Here is a 20,551-nt window from a genome sequence, read left to right as displayed (position 1 = left end):
TTGTTATTCTATAGTTCTGTGATTCTGTGATTCTACAGGTCTATGATTCTATAGTTCTATGACTCCATAGGTCTACGGTTCCATAGTTCCATGACTCCATAGGTCTATGTTTCTATTGCTCTGTGATTCCATAGCTCTATGATTCTATAGTTATGTAACTCTGTGATTTGATTCTATAGTTCTGTGATTCTATGCTCTGTGATTCCATAGGTCTATGTTTCTATTGCTCTGTGATTCCATAGGTCTGTGTTCCTGTTCCTATTGCTCTGTGATTCCATAGGTCTGTGTTCCTGTTCCTATTGCTCTGTGATTCCATAGGTCTGTGTTCCTGTTCCTATTGCTCTGTGATTCCATAGGTCTGTGTTCCTATTGCTCTGTGATTCCATAGGTCTGTTTCTATTGCTCTGTGATTCCATAGGTCTGTGTTCCTATTGCTCTGTGATTCCATAGGTCTGTTTCTATTGCTCTGTGATTCCATAGGTCTGTGTTCCTATTGCTCTGTGATTCCATAGGTCTGTGTTCCTATTGCTCTGTGATTCCATAGGTCTGTGTTTCTATTGCTCTGTGATTCCATAGGTCTGAGTTCCTATTGCTCTGTGATTCCATAGGTCTGTGTTCCTATTGCTCTGTGATTCCATAGGTCTATGTTTCTATTGCTCTGTGATTCCATAGGTCTGTGTTCCTATTGCTCTGTGATTCCATAGGTCTGTGTTCCTATTGCTCTGTGATTCCATAGGTCTGTGTTCCTATTGCTCTGTGATTCCATAGGTCTGTGTTCCTATTACTCTGTGATTCCATAGGTCTGTGTTCCTATTGCTCTGTGATTCCATAGGTCTGAGTTCCTATTGCTCTGTGATTCTACAGGTCTATGATTCCATGGTTCTGTGACTCTTCGAGTCCATGCCTGGCAGCAGGGCAAAGAGCTGTAACTAGAGAAATGCAGCTAGTGGTAGTTAACTTGTCAAAAAGACTAAGCACAGACTGCTGGGTTTGTGTCTGCTTCATGCTGGGCACCAAATTAATGTGAGAATTGGGTGAGTGCACTATGCCAGGTCAGCAAAACTGCACAGCTGAGGAGAAGACATAAAGAACTGATTTAACTCTGCTTATCAGCTGCAAATCCTGGAGATAAGAGCATTCCTGTGTTGTCAGACAAGACAAGACCTCAGCTCCTAAGCAGAAGAAATGCCACAAGCTGGATTTCAGTAGCTACCCAACAGCAGTCTCCAGCTGAAGAGGAGTCTGGACAATTGATTTTCACTTTTCACTGAGCAGTTTTGGCAAAGTTTGTATCCAGGCTCCAATCTGCACTGGGGCAAGGGTGTTGGCAAACCAGTAAACTCAACCTTATGAGGAAGAAAAAATGCTCCTGGCAAACTGAAATCCCTCAAGGCACAGAGAGAATGAAGCTGGCAGGCAGCAGAGTTCCCTTCATTTGTAGCCAACACAGAATCATAGAATCAGGCAGGTTGGCAGAGAGCTCCAAGCTCAGCCAGTCCAACCTAGCACCCAGCCCTGCCCAACCACCCAAACCATGGCACTAAGTGCCCCAGCCAGGCTTGGCTTCAACACCTCCAGGCACAGCCACTCCACCACCTCCCTGGGCAGCCCATTCCAATGCCAATCACTCTCTCTGACAACAACTTCCTCCTAACATCCAGCCTCAACCTGCCCTGGCACAATTTGAGGCTGTGTCCCCTTCTTCTGTCCCTGGCTGCCTGGCAGCAGAGCCCAACCCCACCTGGCTACAGCCTCCCTGCAGGCAGCTGCAGACAGCAATGAGCTCTGCCCTGAGCCTCCTCTGCTGCAGGCTGCACCCCCCCAGCTCCCTCAGCCTCTCCTCACAGGGTCTGTGTTCCAGGCCCCTCACATTCCCAACTCCTTCTTAGCCCAAGCACTCCGTACAGACTCTGCCTCCCTCAGCCAGGTTACTGGTTCTGACTCCTGCCCCTACAGAGAGCAGTGAGTTAATCCCCAGTTAATGGCCTCTGTCAGAAGCTTTGCTTTGTAAGGACTGTTTCAGCAGCTTTGGGTGGCAGCACGAAAAGTGGCAGTGATTAACAGGCATTTAACAGCTGGGGTAATTGGCCACAAATCAGGGGAATGTCCTCATGCAGCAAGAAAACACTCCCAGCTCCATCACAGCCCAGCCTGCACTGCTGCTATCTATAACACTGAGTGGCTTAAGAGTCCCCATTACTTTAGCTAATGCACTGCCTGGAGTGCAGGCACAGGACAGGGAAACCTGCTCCACTGAGAGCTCTCCCTGCACCACAGCAGAGGGCTTGCAACCAGATGATGTCAAAGGTCCCTTCCAACCCCCACCACTCTGTGAGTCTGTGGATGATTTCTTCTGCCTACCAGACCTTCCTGCAGTGCTCATCACCCATCCTGCACCTGCACTTGAGACTCAGCAGGGTGGAGGTTTAGGAATCCTAAGAGTGTATCTATCATGGCTAGGGAGGTTCTCCTGTCCTCTGCTCTGCTCTGCTCTGCCCTGCTGAGACCACACCTGCAATACTGTCTCCAGTTCTGGGCTCCCCACTTCCAGTGAGGGAGGGGTCTGCTGGACAGAGTTCAACAGAGGCTACAAGGATGCTGAAGGGTCTGGAACATAGAATCATAGAATGGGTTAGGTTGGAAGGGACCTCAAGGATCAGCCAGGTCCAATCCCCTGCCATGGGCAGGGACATCTCCCACTAGAACAGGTCACTCAAGGACCCATCCAACCTGGTCCTGAACACCTCCAGGGAGGTTGTGGAGCACAGAAGCACCCAATGTGATCTTTGATCACACTGGGTGCTTCTGTGCTCCACAACCTCCCTGGGCAACCTGTGCCAGTGTCTCACCACCCTCAGGCTGTGCCAGTGTCTCACCACCCCCAACCTGTGCCAGTCTCTCACCACCCTCACTGCAAAGAACCCTTTCCTAACATCCACTTTCAACCTCCCCTCTGCCACTCCAAACCCATTCCTCCTCATCCTGGCATTCCCAGACCTTGTCAATAGTCCCTCCCCAGCCCTCCTGCAGCCCCCTGCAGGTCCTGCAAGGCCACTCCAAGGTCTCCTGGAAGCCTTCTCCTCTCCAGCCTGCAGAGCCCCAACTCTCTCAGCCTGTGCTCAGAGCAGAGCTGCTGCAGCCCTCTCAGCATCTTGGTGGCCTGCTCTGGCCTGGCTCCAACACTTCCATGTCTTGCTTGTGTTGGGGGCTCCAGAACTCAGGGCTCCATCTATGTGATGAGGAGAGGCTAAGAGCCCTGGAGCTGGTTAGGCTGGAGAAGAGAAGGCTGAGAGAGGATCTGAGCAATGTCTATACATATCTGAGGGGTGGGAGTCAAGATGAAGGTGCCAGGCCAGGCTATTTTAGGCAGTGCCCAGCAATAGGACAAGGAACAAAGGGGACAAGCCAGAACCCAGGAAGTTCCACTTTGACATGAAGAAGAACTTCACTGTGAAGATGACAGAACACTGGAGCAGGCTGCCCAGAGAGTCTGGGGAGTTTCCTCTGGAGACTTCAAGCCCCATCTGGATGTGTCTGACCTGCCCTGGGTCATTGAGTCCTACCATCAGCCCACCAGCACCACAGCCATTAAACCATGTCCCCAGGTGCCATGACCACAGGTTTCTTGGACACTTCCAGGCATGGTGGCTCCTGCTTATATTCCCTCCAGTTTAGCTGGCTCTGGAGAAAGAAGCATTGAGAACTGTGCCACAGATCACAGAATCACACAACTTTAGAGGCTGGAAGGGACCTCCAGAGACCATCCAGTCCAACCTCCCTGCCAAGGCAGCATCACCCAGGGGAGTTCACACAGGGATGCATCCAGGTGGGTTTGGAAAGCCTGCAGAGGAGACTCCACAACCTCTCTGGGCAGCCTGCTCCAGGGCTCCAGAACCCTCACATCAAAGAATTTTCTCCTCATGTTGAGGTGCATCCTTCTCTGTTTGTATCCACTGCTCCTTGGCTTATTGCTGTGCACCACCAAAAGGAGATTGAGCCCAGCCACTGACCCCCACCCCTCAGAGATCTGTACACATTGCTCAGATCTCCTCTCAGCCTTCTTTGCTCCAGACCAAACAGCCCCAGGGCTCTCAGGGAGCTGGGATTGGTTAGCCTGGAGAAGAGGAGGCTCAGGGCAGACCTCATTGCTGTCTACAACTACCTGAGGGGAGGTTGTGGCCAGGAGGAGGTTGCTCTCTTCTCTCAGGTGGCCAGCACCAGAACAAGAGGACACAGCCTCAGGCTGCACCAGGGGAGATTTAGGCTGGAGATGAGGAGAAAGTTCTTCCCTGAGAGAGTCATTGGACACTGGAATGGGCTGCCCGGGGAGGTGGTGGAGTCGCCGTCCCTGGAGCTGTTCAAGGCAGGACTGGACGTGGCACTTGGTGCCATGGTCTGGCCTTGAGCTCTGTGCTAAAGGGTTGGACTTGATGATCTGTGAGGTCTCTTCCAACCCTGATGATACTGTGAGACTGTGATACTGTGAGATGCTCAAGTCCCCCACTCACCCTGGTGGCTCTCTGCTGGCCTCTCTCCAGCAGGTCCCTGTCTCTCCTGCACTGGGGAGCCCAAAACTGGACACAGCATTGCAGCTGTGGTCTCAGCAGGGCAGAGTAGAAGGGGAGCAGAACCTCTCTGGCCCTGCTGGCCACACTTCTCCTGATGCACCCCAGATGCTTCATGGGTGCTGCACCAACTGTTGTCTTAGAGGACTTACACAGCAATCTGCCCGAGTAAAGGTGCCAGAACTAAACTGCTTTTGCTTGCACTGACCAGAAGATGATTGAATCAAAGGCTTAGAACAGATGTTTGTCCAAAGATCATTGTTGTCCTTCTCACCAACAGCCATCCCTCACTGATGCTTGTCTTAGCTGCTCTGAAAGATTCCCAAAGGTCAGAGCCCCCCAAGCTCCTCGGGAACCAATTCAGTCCTGGGTTTTAACCACAGGGAAGGTTTTCCTGCTGTGTGAGCTGTCTTGGTGACTCTGAGATATCTTAGTTTCATCTGTGGAGAAATCTTGCCATGACTGAAGAACAGCCTATTGAATTGTCTCTCTTTCCAGTCCACAAATATGGATTATCTCCATCCTCCTCCTCCTCATCATCTCTCCTCCACTCAACCCCCAGTTAACCTTCATGGTGTCTTTATGACTCTCTGCAAACTACCTCAGCCCTTGTAGAGTTCAGTACCCAGCACTGCAGTCAGTAGTTCAGAGCAGTAGGAATCCTGAACAGATTAGAACCACAGAGATTAGAATCATGGGGACACTGAGATCACCCAGTCCAACCACTCACCTAGAGCTCACAATCCCAGCACCATCCCTCAGCACCACATCCAGATGTGCTTAAAACACCTCCAGGGATAGCGACTTCAGCACCTGCCAGGGCAGCTTGTCCCAGTGCTTGCTGACTGGGTTGCTTCAGCCCTTTTGGAAAGCCATGACAGAATCATACAATCACAGAGTGTCAGGATCACACTGCAGTGCATCCAGATGGTTCCTGAAGATCTCCAGAGAGGGAGAGTCCACAACCCCCCTGGGCAGCCTGCTCCAGTGCTCTGTCATCTTCCCAGGGAAAAAAATCCTCCTCAGGGTCACATGGAACCTGCTGTGCCTCAACTTCCACCCACTGCCCCTTGTGCTTTCACTGGGCATCTCTGGGAAGAGGCTGGCTCCAGCCTCCTGGCACTCTCTCCCCTTACATATTTGGAAACATGAGTGAGGTCACCCTTTAGTGTCCTCCTCTCCAAGCTAAGCCACACAGTGCCCATGGACAGCTCTGTGACACCTGCCTTGTCCATCTCCAACCAGCACATCTTCAGGTTTGGGCCTCTCACACCAAGGAGGACATTGTGTGCCCAGGTGGGCAGCAGAGCCAATGGCATCCTGGGCTGGCTCAGGAGCAGTGTGGGCAGCAGGACAAGGGAGGTTCTTCTGCCCCTGTGCTCAGCACTGCTCAGGCCACACCTGGAGTGCTGTATCCAGTTCTGGGTTCCTCCATTGCAGAGAGATGTTGAGGTGCTGGAAGGTGTTTGGAGAAGGGCAGCAAGGCTGGGGAGGGGCCTGGAGCAGAGCCCTGTGAGGAGAGGCTGAGGGAGCTGGGGGTGTGCAGCCTGCAGCAGAGGAGGCTCAGGGCAGAGCTCATTGCTGCCTGCAGCTGCCTGCAGGGAGGCTGTAGCCAGGTGGGGTTGGGCTCTGCTGCCAGGCAGCCAGGGACAGAAGAAGGGGACACAGCCTCAAGCTGTGCCAGGGCAGGTTGAGGCTGGATGTTAGGAGGAAGTTGTTGTCAGAGAGAGTGATTGGCATTGGAATGGGCTGCCCAGGGAGGTGGTGGAGTGGCTGTGCCTGGAGGTGCTCAAAAGGAGACTGGATGAGGCACTTAGTGCCATGGTCTGGTTGACTGGATAGGGCTGGGAGATAGGTTGGACTGGATGATCTTGGAGGTCTCTTCCAAGATGTTTGATTCTATGATTCTATGCTTGAGGTGCTGCAGTGTACTCAGAGAGAGGGAATAAAGCTGGAGAGCAGCGCTGGGGAGGAGCAGCTGAGGGAGCTGGGGGGCTTAGTCTGGAGAAGAGGAGGCTGTGGGGAGACCTCACTGCTCTCTGCATCTCCCCAAGAGGAGGCTGCAGTGAGGTGGGGGTTGGGCTCTTCTGTCTAGTGATAGGAGAGGAAATGGCCTGAAAATGTGCCAGGGGAGGGTTAGGTTGGAGGTGAGGAAAATGTCTTTGCTGCAAGAGTGGTCAGGGCTTGGCACAGGCTGCCCAGGGAGGTGCTGGATTCCCCATCCCTGGAGGTGCTCAAGAAACCTGTGGCCATGGCACTTGAGGATGTGGTTTAGTGGCCATGGTGGTGCTGGGTTGCTGGTTGGACTGGATGATCTCAGAGGGCTTTTCCAGCCAAGACACTTCTGTGGCTCTATAATCCACACTTCAGTGTTGCTCTAGAGAACTCTACCCAGACAGTGCTCCTCATTCTGCCTTCCTCTGTGCATGGCCACACTGCCTGCTGTGCTACCTTCTCACACCATGGCACTTACCAGTAATATTCTCATTTCTTCACGGGAAAATAGGAAGGACATTGCAAGCACAGTGTGCCCTGAACGCCCAACTGCACATCACAGTGTCACAGTGTCACACACACAGTATTATCAGGGTTGGAAGAGACCTCACAGATCATCAAGTCCAACCCTTTAGCACAGAGCTCAAGGCCAGACCATGGCACCAAGTGCCACGTCCAGTCCTGCCTTGAACAGCTCCAGGGACGGCGACTCCACCACCTCCCCGGGCAGCCCATTCCAGTGTCCAATGACTCTCTCAGGGAAGAACTTTCTCCTCACCTCCAGCCTAAATCTCCCCTGGCACAGCCTGAGGCTGTGTCCTCTTGTTCTGGTGCTGGCCACCTGAGAGAAGAGAGCAACCTCCTCCTGGCCACAACCTCCCCTCAGGTAGTTGCAGACAGCAATGAGGTCTGCCCTGAGCCTCCTCTTCTCCAGGCTAACCAATCCCAGCTCCCTCAGCCTCTCCTCGTAGGGCTGTGCTCAAGGCCTCTCCCCAGCCTCGTCGCCCTTCTCTGGACACGCTCAAGCATCTCAATGTCCCTCCTAAACTGGGGGGCCCAGAACTGAACACAGCACTCAAGGGGTGGTCTGAGCAGTGCAGAGTACAGGGGCAGAATGACCTCCCTGCTCCTGCTGGCCACACCATTCCTGATGCAGGCCAGGATGCCACTGGCTCTCTTGGCCACCTGGGCACACTGCTGGCTCGTGTTCAGGTGGGTATCAATCAGCACCCCCAGACCCCTCTCTGTCTGGCTGCTCTCAGCCACTCTGACTCCAGCCTGTATCTCTGCATGGGGTTGTTGTAGCCAAAGTGCAGCACCCTGCACTTGGAGCTATTGAATCTCACCCAACAGCACAGTTCAAACCTTCCCCTGCCCCAACTCCTACAGGGAAAATACTGAATAGACATTAAAGATGTTTTTTTCCCTCAGTGGGACTCCAAATGGTTTGAAGTCTACAAACCTCATGACCTAAGCCACACTCAGACATGCATTTTTTGCTTTAAATAGAAAGAATTGTTCTCTCCTTGTGCAGAAATAGAACTTCTCTTGTCTGGAGGCATGGGTTTAATTTCCTTTGTTTAGGAAAACTCTTGGCAATGCCCTCCCATCAGTCTCTGTTAGGCAAACAGCTTCATTCTAGCCCCTCAAACTTCCCTTCCCTGGCAGAGTCCTGTAAGCCCCCTGAGGAGATGTGGTGCCTCTGCCTGGCATTGCAAACCCTGCTTCAGGGGTCACAACTGAATGCTGCCCTGGGGGTTGTGCTGATTTTCTGCCACAGCAGTGAGCAAACCAGAACCAGCATTCCCACTCCCCTCTGCTCCCCACTGACTCCTGCCCTTACTGCAGTTAGTAAGAGAAGATCAAGGCTCCATCCTCCTCAGCCTCCCTGTCCAGGAAAAGCACAGAGGGGACACCTGGAGAATCATTTCCATGGATGCATTATTCAGTTTCAAGCCAGATAATGAAGCAGACTTCCTACTGCTGTGGATTCTTCATGCTGGAAGCACAGGAGGCTCAAGTTGTGTTTCTGTATTTCATGGCCGTGGATATCCATGCTCTGCACCTACCTTTAACATCATCTTCTAACATCTTGGCTTTGTTGAGGACCCTGAGGCTTTTCTGCAGAGAGCTCCTGGCACCATCCTTCAGTGACCCCTGAGGATCAGATGTCTGGAGACAAAAGAGCAGTGTCATACAAACAGGAAAGTTAAAACAGATCTATCACAGAATCCCAGAATGGATTGGGTTGGGTCATCCAGTTCCAATACTCTTGCCATGGGCACCTCCCACCAGCACAGCTTGCTCAAAGCCTCATCCAGCCTGGCCCTGAACACCTCCAGGCAGGAGCATCCACAGCCTCCCTGGGCAGCCTGTGCCAGTGTCTCACCACCCTCACTGAAAGAATTTCTTCCTCCTCTCCACTCTCACTCTCCCCTCTCCCAGCTCACAGCCATTGTCCCTCATCCTGTCACTCCCAGCCCATGTCAGAAGTCCCTCCCCAGCTCTCCTGGATTCCTTCAGGTACAGGAAGGCTGCTCTGAGGTCTCTCTGCAGCCTTCTTCTCTTCCAGGCTGAACAGCTCTCCCAGCCTCTCCCCATAGCAGAGGTTCTCCAGCTCTCTGATCATCTTTGTGGTCTCCTCTGGAGCCTCTCCAGCAGCTCCAGGTCCTTGTGCTGGGTTCCCAGAGCTGGAGGCAGTGCTGCAGGTGAGCTCTGAGCAGAGCAGAGGGGCAGAATCCCCTGCCTGTGCTGCTGCTCTCCCTGCTCTGGCTGCAGCCAGCACACAGCTGCCTCTGGGCTGCCAGGGACCAGTGCTGGCTCCAACTGACACCCCTAAGGCCTTCTCCAGACTGATTTTTGAGCTGCTCCTCATCCAGCCTGGACTTGTTTTTGGGACTGTCCTGATCCAGGTGCAAGACTTGGCCTTGTTGAACTTTGTGAGGTTGGCTTGAGCACACCTCTGCAGCCTGCCCAAGCCTCTCTGGATGCATCCCCTCCCTCCAGCATGTCAGCCACACCACAGGGCTTGCTGTCAGCCACAAATCTTCATCTTCAACAGCTTCATCACCAAATAATCATCACACCCTGCTACCTAAAGGTCTTCCTTTTGGCAAACCTCCATCAGTGCAGAGAGTGATCAATAGAGGGAAGGGATTTTCTGAAGGAGCTCAGGATTTGAGGTGGGTTGGAAATGCTCCAGGTTCTGAACCACTTCTTGTTCTGTTTGTAAGACCAAACTCAGGTCAGGTCACACATCACAATGAATCCAATTCTTTGAGAAGACTCCTGACAGCCAGGGAACATTTGCTATCAGCCATGGGTCATACCCTGGTAACTGGGATGGAATTAAGAAGCAGTTACTGCTCATTTTGCAGGGCAGGTGCACGTGCTGAAAAATGAGCTGTGTGCCAATGAAATGCCACAGTTATTAGTGCCAGTCATTATTTATATCATGAGCAGGCCCAGAGGTGATATTTCACATCACCTTGGATGGCTTTCTGTGGCAGTGCAAAAGCCATGCATTGGCCTTGCCCATTGCTATTTGCTTTACAGACCCTAGGGGATGCTTTGGATAGTGTCAGAGCTCTCCTTACAGGCTGTGTCACAGCAGATGTTGCCATGTCACAGAATCATGGAATCACACAGTCATCCAGTCACAGAATTGTTTCAGTGGAAAGAGATCTCTAAGATCATCCAGTCCAACTGTGAGCCAACTGGACCAAGTCTGCAGCTAAGCCATGCCCCTCAGCACCACATCTCTGCCTCTCTGAAACACAGATCCAGGGAGGTTCTCTTCCCCCTCCACTCTGCCCCAGTGAGGCCCCACCTGGAATACTGCAGCCAGGTCTGGGCTCCCCAGTTCAAGAGGGACAGGGATATGCTAGAGAGAGTCCAAGGGAGGGATGCAAGGATGCTGAGGGGACTGCAGCACTGCCTGCTGAGGAGAGGCTGAGCCCTGGGGCTGCTTAGTCTGTAGAGGAGAAGGCTGAGAGGGGATCTGAGCAATGCCTGTCAGTAGCTGAGGGCTGAGGGTCAGGAAGGAAGGGACAAGGACAGCCTTTTAGCAGAGGTTGGACCTGAAAGTCTCCAGAGGTCCTTTCCAACCTCTAACATCCTGTGATCCTGTGACCTCCAGGGATGGGGACACAACCACCTCCCTGGGGAGCCTGTTCCAGTCTTTGTGAACCTCTTCACTGTAGGAGTTTCTTCTAAAGTCCAACTTAAACTTTCCCTGAGGCAACTTGAGGCCATTTCCTCTCATCCCATCACTTCTTACTAGGGAGAAGAAACCAACATCCACCTGTCTTTCAGGGAGCTGCAGAGAGCAATGAGCTCTGCCCTCAGCCTCCTCTTCTCCACACTGCACACCCCCAGCTCCCCCAGCTGCTGCTCCCCAGCCCTGCTCTCCAGGCTCTTCACCAGCTTGGCTGCCCTTCTCTGGGCAACCTCCAGCACCTGAATGTCCTCTTTACAGTGAGGAACCCCAAAACTGAACCCAGGACACAAAGTTTGGTCTCACCAATGAGCACAGGGAGAATGTCTCCAGCTGGAAGAGTCATTTTGCCTATGGAAATTGCCTTTTGAGTAAGAGCAAAGATTTTGGTGTGTGACACTTCAGGTGTGTCACACACCTAAGGCCACCACAGCCATAAACCATGTCCCAAAGTGCCATGGGTACCTGAGTGACTCCAGGGACAGTGAGTGCACCACCTCCCTGGGCAGCCTGTTCCAATGCTGACCACACAGCTCAAGGCTGCTGTAAGTGCCAGCTTAGCTTTCCTCAGAGGCCAAGCCAAGCCCCTATGGCTGGATCACAGAATGCCAGGTTGGAAGGGAGCCCAAGGACCAGCTGGTCTAACCTTGCTGGGTAACAGTAGAGTTGAAATGAGCTGACCCAACACCCTGACCAGCTGACTCCTACAACTGTCCAGTGGAGGGGAATCCACCACTTCCCTGGGGAGATGATTCCAGAGTCTGCCTGTTCTCATGGGCAGTGATTTTCTTCTGCAGTCCAGTGGGAATCTCCTCAGCAGCATCTTGTCCCCATCACCCCCTGTCTTTCCCAAGTAAAAAGGCAGTCTCCTGCTTCTTGGTAGCCACCCTAAGCTCAGCTGATGAAGCTGTGTACACAAAGTCCTTTCCACACCAAAACAGTGTCTGGAAATGATGGACAGAGGTAGTTTCTTACAGGCTTTCTTCAGCCCATAGTGCAAATAGCACTGGCAAGAGAAAAAGAGACCTAAACAACTTTCCTATCCTCACCCCCCCAAAAAAGAAAGACCCCAAAGTGAGCCACTATGCAAAAGATGGCTCCTGAAAGGAGAATGTTTGGCCAGATTTTGGGCCAGATGCACCTGCCAAGTCAGGTAATACTTCTTAATTTCTTTTCCCATGAGCAACAGAACTCAGGGACTGATCACTCTGTGGCCTTAAAAATAGAGATTAGTATGGAATCACAGCTCACAGGATGGCAGGGGCTGGGAGAGACCAAAAGAGGTCATCCAGTCCTCCTGCCAGAGCAGGACCACACAATCTAGCTCAGGGCACACAGGACCACATCCAGACAGGCCTGGAAAGGCTCCACAGAAGGAGACTCCACAGCCTCTCTGGGCAGCCTGTGCCAGGGCTCTGGGACCCTTCCAGCCAAGAAGTTCCCCTTGTGTTGAGCTGGAACCTCCTGTGCTGCAGCTTCCATCCACTGCTGCTTGTCCTATCCCAGGGAGCAGTGAGCAGAGCCTGTCCCCAACTCCTGACCCCCAGCCCTCAGATAGTTATAGACATTGATTAAGTCCCCTCTCAGTCTTCTCCAGACTAGGCAGCCCCAGGTCCCTCAGCCTCTCCTCAGCAGGCAGTGCTGAAGTCCTCTCATCATCCTCATTGGCCTTCTGCTGGGCTAAGATGGTTTGGCATGGCTGACTGGAGGGGACAGGAGCATCTTTCCTTCAGGGACAGGCTGAAACCTGGGGCTGTTTAGCCTGGAGAAGAGCAGCCTGAGGGGGGATCTGATCAATAGCTAAAGGGTAGAGGTCATGAGGATGGGGCTAGATTCTTTTCAGTGGTGCCCAGTGATAGGACAAGGGGAAATGAGCTTAAACTGGAACCCAAGAGGTTTTGCTGAACCTGGGGAGAAACTCCTTTGGTGTGAGGTTGCTGGAGGCCTGGAGCAGGCTGCCCAGAGAGGTTGAGGAGTCTCCTTCTCTGGAGGCTTACAAGCCCCATCTGGCTGTGCTCCTGTGTGCCCTGCCCTGGGTGAGCCTGCTCTGGCAGGGAGGTTGGACTCAACAACCTCCAGAGGTGCCTTCCAAGCCCTACCACCCTGTGATTCTGTGACTTGTATGAAAGCCATTTCACAGCAAGGCAGTGGAAGTCATAGAATCATAGAATCAACCAGGTTGGAAGAGACCTCCAAGATCATCCAGTCCAACCTAGCACCCAGCCCTAGCCAGTCAACCAGACCATGGCACTAAGTGCCTCATCCAGTCTCCTCTTGAACACCTCCAGCCACAGAGACTCCACCACCCCCCTGGGCAGCCCATTCCAGTGCCAATCACTCCCTCTGACAACAACTTCCTCCTAACATCCAGCCTAGACCTGCCCTGGCACAGCTTGAGGCTGTGTCCCCTTGTTCTGCTGCTGGGTGCCTGGGAGAAGAGACCAACCCCACCTGGCTGAAACAAATGACAAAGCCCCATGGACATGTCTCTGTGCAACCTGGTCTAGCTGACCCTGCTTTGGCAGTGGGGCTGGACTCGAGGATCTCTGGAGATCCCTTCCAACCCCCAGCAGGCTACAGTTCTGTGGTGCTGTGATCTGTAGGGCACTGGGTGGATCTGCTAACCTGGCTTCCCTTTCTTCAGCCACTTGCCTTGGCTGAATAATGAGATGTTGAAGCTCCTTGAGACCTCTCACAGTATCACTGAGTATCACAGTATCACAGTATCACCAAGGTTGGAAGAGACCTCCCAGATCATCAAGTCCAACCCTTTAGCACAGAGCTCAAGGCCAGACCATGGCACCAAGTGCCACATCCAGTCCTGCCTTGAACTGCCCCAGGGACGGCGACTCCACCACCTCCCCGGGCAGCCCATTCCAGTGCCCAATGACTCTCTCAGTGAAGAACTTTCTCCTCACCTCCAGCCTAAATCTCCCCTGGCACAGCCTGAGGCTGTGTCCTCTTGTTCTGGTGCTGGCCACCTGAGAGAAGAGAGCAACCTCCTCCTGGCCACAACCTCCCCTCAGGTAGTTGCAGACAGCAATAAGGTCTCCCCTGAGCCTCCTCTTCTCCAGGCTAACCAATCCCAGCTCCCTCAGCCTCTCCTCGTAGGGCTGTGCTCAAGGCCTCTCCCCAGCCTCGTTGCCCTTCTCTGGACACACTCAAGCATCTCAATGTCCCTCCTAAACTGGGGGGCCCAGAACTGAACACAGCACTCAAGGTGTGGTCTGAGCAGTGCAGAGTCCAGGGGCAGAATGACCTCCCTGCTCCTGCTGGCCACACCATTCCTGTCTCATCTGTGACAAATGTATTTTGGTTGCAAAGGAGAGAGCAAATCCATCACAAGGAAGCTGGGGAGGATATTTTCTGTCGTATGTTTAATACCTTTTTTTCCCCCTAGTCATTTTTTAAGCTTCCTGTAATCAGGATGGATTTTAACTATCTTTTACTTCTTGCTGTTAGCAACATTAGCTTAATTTGATAACAAAACAGTTTTGCCATTACAAACCAAAGAGATGTCACTGAGGGTCTTGTAAATGAGTCACTTGGTGACCTACAGAGCAGAACTGAAAACTCATCTTGCTGCTGCTGGGAAACCTCCCTCCCCTCGACTGTACAACTGCTCAACAGCAGAAACAAGGCTGAAGGAAGCATCTGTGCTGCAGCACTTCTCTCCACATCTGCCAGCATCTGGAGAGCAGAGTCTTTCAGAGAAACAGGAGCCAGGCAGCCACAGCTGCTCTCATAAAGAGAAGCAGGCTCCTCTTTGAGAAGCAGGGGAGAGACATCATCTGTGTCTTCCACACAGAGCTCCAGGGAGCATCTCAGCAGGGAGGGGACACAATTTTTAGGGCCTCTCAGTCTGAGTGGGCTCAAATCCACAAATGCTGCTTTACATGAGAGGTCTTAAAAGGAGCAGCTGAGGGAACTGGAGTTGGTTAGTCTGGGGAAGAGGAGGCTGAGGGGAGACCTCATTGCTCACTACAGCTCCCTGAAGGGAGGCTGCAGTGAGGAGGGCGTTGGGCTCTGCTCCCTAGTCCAAAGGCACCTCGAATACAGGATTCAGTTTTGGGGCTGCCACTCCAAGAAGGACATTTAGGTGCTAATGTATGGCCAGAGAAGGGCAACAAAGCTGGGGAAGGATCTGGAGAACAGGGCTGGGGAGGAGCAGCTGAGGGAGCTGAGGGGTGTTCAGCCTAGGTAAGAGGAGGCTGAGGGGAGACCTCATTGCCTTCTACAACTCCCTGAAAGGAGGCTACAGTGAGGTGAGGGTTGAGATCTTCTCCCTAGTATCAGGTGATAGAATGAGAGCAACTGGCCTGAAATTATGCCAGGGGAGGGTTAGGACATCAGAAGAAACTTCTTCCCTGTAAGGGTTCTCCAAGACTGGATCAGGCTCTCCAGGGAGGTGGTTGAATCCTCCTCCTCGGAGGTGCTCAAGAGAAGCAGAGCTGTGGTGCTGGGGGACATGGTTTAGCACCAGGCTTGGCACAGTTAGAGAATGGCTGGACTGGATGACCCCAAAGGTCTTTTCCATCCAAATCAATCCTGACTCTCTGAGCATGGTGTTCCAGAGAGCCCTCACGAAGGGGCATTCCTGCTCCCATCCTGAAGCTCAGCTACAAGCTGGTTCTTTGGAGCCTGCAAAAAGAGACACCTGATTTATCTGGCCATAGAATCAAAGAACTGCTTCAGTTGGAAAAGACCTCTAAGATCAAGTCCAACCATCAAGCTAAGACCACCACTAAACCATGTCCTGAAGCAGTGAAGCTCTTTGCTCATGAGCAAACATCCCACAGTCTTCCCATAACCCCAAAATACAGAACAGTGAGATGCTGCCTGCACTTCACAATTAACCTACTTCTAAGATCTGTCCTGAAATCCTCACATGATCATTTACCAGCTAATGGTTGAAACTCTGCCTTGCTCTGCAGTAATTTGCTGGTAAACCTCCACTCTGTATCAATTACATTGAAAAGGCAGCAGCTGCCTCTATTTTCTACTTCATCATCCAGATCCCTGTTGCACACAGACAGCTCAGAACAAAATGGAAGCTCCCTCTAATGAATGCATTCAATAGAGATGCTAAAAACCTCAGCAGATGCTTGAAACCTCACCTTAATAATAGTATCTTCCCTTGCTGCTCAGTTGCCTCTATTTATATCATATTGTCCATCTTCACCTCTGTCCCTTCCAAATTACCTCTCCACTTTCTCTCCGTGGCATAATCAGCCAGCTCACCATCTGAGAGAGATTCTTTTGTAGCCACACTCTAATTGCTTCCTTTGTTTCATGGCTTCTCTCTGTGTCTTTTCTTTTCCCTATTCAATCTTTGAAGCAGCTGCCTGCCTCACTCACTCCCAGTCATCAAAGCAGCAGAAGAGCTGTCTCTATTCAATCCTAATGAGAAGAAGAGGGGGGAAAAATTCCACAGCTCCTTATTTACCTCTGCAGAGTAATTAGGAGTTCCAGTGAAAGGAATTACTTACAGAGAGGCAGTGCATGCTGCTGTGTGAGGTGAATTACTCCCACCGGGACAGAAGTCTGGTGATTAGTGTGATTGGGAACAGGAGCTGGCAATGTAAACAGCCTGGAAATATTACAGTTGTGGTCCAGTGGCCAGATGACCTCATCCCTCTGCTAAAGACAGACTCCTCCAGCATCTGACTGCTTTTGGTCTTCTCCTAACCCACTTGACTGGAGAAGCTCTCTGCAAGCTGCCTTTATCCAGCTACAAGCGCTGCAGCTACAGGCTGCTTCTGTTCGGCTCTAGGCTTCTGCAGCAAGCAGAGGGGTTGGCAATTCCCATTGCCCTGCCATTGCCCCATGCCTCTGTGTGCCTGTGGAGTGCACCTCAGCTGCTCTCTGACCAGCTTCCACAAATGAGACACTGAGCCCTTTGATAGCTGACATAAAAACCAGTGCTGGCTATGCTCAGGCTGCTTTCTGCTCACCATATGTGCAGCAATCAGCTGAGGTCCTCACTCTGGCTGGGGATGCAGAGCTGGCTTTGCCTGCCAGTCCTGCTGTTAAATGTTCTACTGCCTCTGGAAGTTTACATGCAGCCCTCCAACTGCCCAGAAGAAGCTCTCAATGTTTCCTATGAATAAAACTTTCTAGTCCCCTCCTACAGCTCCTCATTTTCAGTCTTCTGCCAGGTGTGGGGAGCTCATCCTGTGCGCAGAGAAGGGACTGCAGGCTGAGGAGCTCGAAGGAGTGGAACTAAAGGGTGAGCAGGTTAAGGGAGGTGATTCTGCCCTTCTGCTCTGCTCTAGACAGAGCCTACCTGGAGTACTGCAACCAGCTCTGGAGCCCCCAGCACAAGAAGGACATAGAACTGCTGGAGAGGTCCAGAGTAAGCCAAGAAGATGCTCAGAGGGCTCGAGAACTTCCCCTGTGGAGACAGACTGAAAGAGTTGGGGCTGTGCAACCTGGAGAAGAGAAGGCTCCAAGGTGACCTTCTGGTGGCTTCCAGTACCTGAAGGGTGGCTGCAAAACAGCTGGAAAGGAACTTTTTAGGCTATCAGGACAGGACTAGGGGGAATGGAGCAAAGCTGGAGGTGAGGAGATTCAGACTGGAGGTGAGGAGGAAGTTCTTCATCATAGGAGTGGTGAGAGGCTGGAATGGGTTGCCCAGGGAGGTGGTTGAGGCCCCATGGCTGGAGGTGTTTGAGGCCAGGCTGGCTGAGGCTGTGAGCAGCCTGATCTAGGGTAGGGTGTCCCTGCCCTGTCCCTGGCAGCAGCACTGGAACTGGATGATCCTTGTGGTCCCTTCCAACCCTGCCTGATTCTATGATTCTATGATCAGCCTTTCAGTACCTGAGGGTGTCCAGGAGAGCCCAGGCAGGACTGCTCATAAGGGCCTGTGGAGACAGGACAAGGGGCAATGGTTTAGAACTAAAGCAGGGCAGATTTACTTTGGACATTAGGAAGAAATTCCTTAGAGTGAGCATGGTGAGACACTGCAACAGGTTTCCCAGGGAAGCTGTGGATGCCTCATCCCTGAAAATGTTTAAGACCAGGCTGGATGAGGCTTTGAGCAACCTGGAGGTGTGGAGGTGTCCCTGCCCATGGCAGGGGTGGTTTGAACTGGATGATCTTTAAGGTCCATTCCAAGCCAAACCATTCTGTGATGACTCTATGATGAGTTAGTTAAGGTATGGATCTTTTAGATGCATGTAAAGCAAGTGTTAAATATAAACCAGCTGCATTGAGTGTTGGGTGACCTGCACTGCTAGCTCAAAGCTGAGCCATAGGCAGGGATTGGAAGGTGGAAAACCAAAGGAGTCAAAATAACAAAGGAAAAGTGAAAGAAAAAGAAGGAATAGGAAGGAGAAATAAGGATGCAGTCTGAAGGTACCTGTGGCTCGGTCTGAGGCACAGCCTTCTGATCTCAACACAAGAATCTATGGTGGCAAGGCTCTCTAAAGGGTCTCTAAAGGGTCTAACTGAAGTCATAAGATGGGCAAAACATGAATCTGAGGCAGGGTAGCTGTTGTGGAGGACCCATAGGCCCAAAGTAGGCTCATACATGTCCTGCCTTGCCTAGGCAGGCTCCTCTGCTCCACCAGGGAGGCAAGCGTGGGATATGGACACACAAGGACCTGTAGCCACTGAGCCTGGCCTGCCCAGGGCCCTGTGGTGTGAGGCACACACTGAGCTTGTGCCTGCCTAGAGCAAGGCCTGTGCTGTTCCCAAATGAGGGAGAAGAGAGCCTGTGCCCTTACCTAACATGGTCAGCTTTGGCTAACTGCCATCCTGGTTGGCTCTTCTGTGTCCAAAGGGCAATAAACTTCAGCCCACATTGATAAAAGGAGATGTGCAGGTGAACAACCTGCTTCTGCTGCCCTGCTTCTGCTGCCCTGCTTCTGCTTCCCTGCTTTGTTCCCCTGCTTCTGCTTCCCTGCTTCTGCTTCACTGCTTCTGCTTCTGCTTCACTGCTTCTGCTTCCCTGCTTCTGCTTCCCTGCTTCTGCTTCTGCTTCACTGCTTCTGCTTCACTGCTTCTGCTTCTGCTTCACTGCTTCTGCTTCTGCTTCCCTGCTTCTGCTTCTGCTTCACTGCTTCTGCTTCTGCTTCACTGCTTCTGCTTTTGCTTTTGCTTCCCTGCTTCTGCTTCTGCTTCCCTGCTTCTGCTTCCCTGCTTTGCTCCCCTGCTTCTGCTTCCCTGCTTCTGCTTCCCTGCTTTGCTTCCCTGCTTTGCTCCCCTGCTTTGCTCCCCTGCTTTGCTCCCCTGCTTTTGCTTCCCTGCTTTGCTTCCCTGCTTCTGCTTCCCTGCTTCTGCTTCTGCTTCCCTGCTTCTGCTTCTGCTTCCCTGCTTCTGCTTCTGCTTCCCTGCTTCTGCTTCCCTGCTTTGCTTCCCTGCTTCTGCTTCCCTGCTTCTGCTACCCTGCTTTGCTCCCCTGCTTTTGCTTCCCTGCTTTGCTTCCCTGCTTTGCTTCCCTGCTTCTGCTTCCCTGCTTCTGCTTCCCTGCTTTGCTTCCCTGCTTTGCTTCCCTTCCCTGCTTTGCTTCCCTGCTTCTGCTTCCCTGCTTTGCTTCCCTGCTTTGCTCCCCTGCTTTGCTTCCCTGCTTCTGCTTCCCTGCTTCTGCTCCCCTGCTTTGCTCCCCTGCTTCTGCTTCCCTGCTTTGCTCCCCTGCATTTGCTCCCCTGCTTTGCTCCCCTGCTCTGTGCCTGCTCTCTCTGCTGTGCCCAGCCCTGCTGCCATTGCACACTGCCTCACTGCCTGCCTGGTGAACTCCACTGCTGCAGTTACCAGGAGCAGACCCTGGATGCCTGCACACCATCAGCCTGTGTGGCCAGCTGACACCGTGCTGAGACTGCACACATCTGCCCCTGCACCTGATGTCCTGCCTGGAGTCCCTGGACTCACACACAGGTGGTGCAGAAGCAGCCAGGAGACAAGGGCAGAGATTGGCTGTGTCCTGTCCCCAGAAGAAGATCCAAGCCTCAACGTCCAACAAGGCAGAGTCCCCTGACAGCATCTGGGCACTGTCTGGGCTGTGGCCAGCCCCCAGGAGGGCAATAACAATCTGTGAGTGACTGCTCAGTGCCTCTCTGTGATTTCTGCCATAGAGCAGAAAGAGCTTGGGCCCAGCTGCTGGGCAAGCAGCATTTGAGCACAGGAGCAGTCTCTTCCAGCTCAATGAATGTCTCTGTGTTTTGCTGGTTGCATTAGCTGCAGATACCATCCACAGAATGTCTCCATGGCAGTGTAAGAACCCAAATATTATTAAAATGAGTGGTTGAGGGGTGGCAGAGTTCTGAATAGCAACATGAATACACAGTATTAATTTGGGAAGGCATCACCTCACATGAACTACTCTCCCCTCTGCAGCAGCAGCAGTAGCAGCAGCACAGTGCCCCAGAAAACCTCAGCTGCTTCCCTAGGCACTTCTTACCGCTTGCATAGCTTCATTTGCCAGAGCCTTGGCTTCCCTGGCAACCTTCTCAGCTTCATCTGTGTGCTCCTTGATGTTGGTGTAAGCATTGAAGGCACGTGTGGCATTGAAGGAGAGGTTTCTGGCTTCAGCAAGGATTCTGTTGGGATGGGAACAGGGAACACTCCATTAGGCTGTTGCAGGCTGCACTGCCTGCGATCTCTGCTTGCTGCGCGCTGCGGTAAGCAAGCCCAGAGACCAGGATGGTGTTGGGCCAGCTGCAAGGGTCTCCAGGTGATTCAATGTGAATGGTGCAGGAGCCCTTTTTTATTGCTGTCACAGGCCAAATCTAGACACTCAGCCAGCAGAGCACAGGCCTACACATTAGCATCATTA

The 20,551-nt window shown here is 52.5% G+C and overlaps 1 protein-coding gene across 1 annotated transcript in view; it reads right to left on the bottom strand.

Moving 5' to 3' along the window:
* Positions 1–20,551, bottom strand: part of LAMA2 (laminin subunit alpha 2) — a 554,587-nt gene that overhangs the window by 106,755 nt on the left and 427,281 nt on the right. The window contains exons 40-41 of the mRNA XM_064170111.1: positions 20,177–20,315; positions 8,630–8,732 (exon numbers count right to left, since the gene is read on the bottom strand). Of these exons, the coding sequence (XP_064026181.1) occupies positions 8,630–8,732; positions 20,177–20,315 (242 nt within the window). The remainder of the gene's footprint in view (positions 1–8,629; positions 8,733–20,176; positions 20,316–20,551) is intronic.

This window comes from Pogoniulus pusillus, chromosome 33 (assembly GCF_015220805.1).
Source record: "Pogoniulus pusillus isolate bPogPus1 chromosome 33, bPogPus1.pri, whole genome shotgun sequence".
In the NCBI taxonomy this organism is placed as follows: domain Eukaryota; kingdom Metazoa; phylum Chordata; class Aves; order Piciformes; family Lybiidae; genus Pogoniulus; species Pogoniulus pusillus.
Note: the sequence above shows the minus strand (reverse complement) of the source record. Positions and strands in the feature narration are given on the sequence as shown.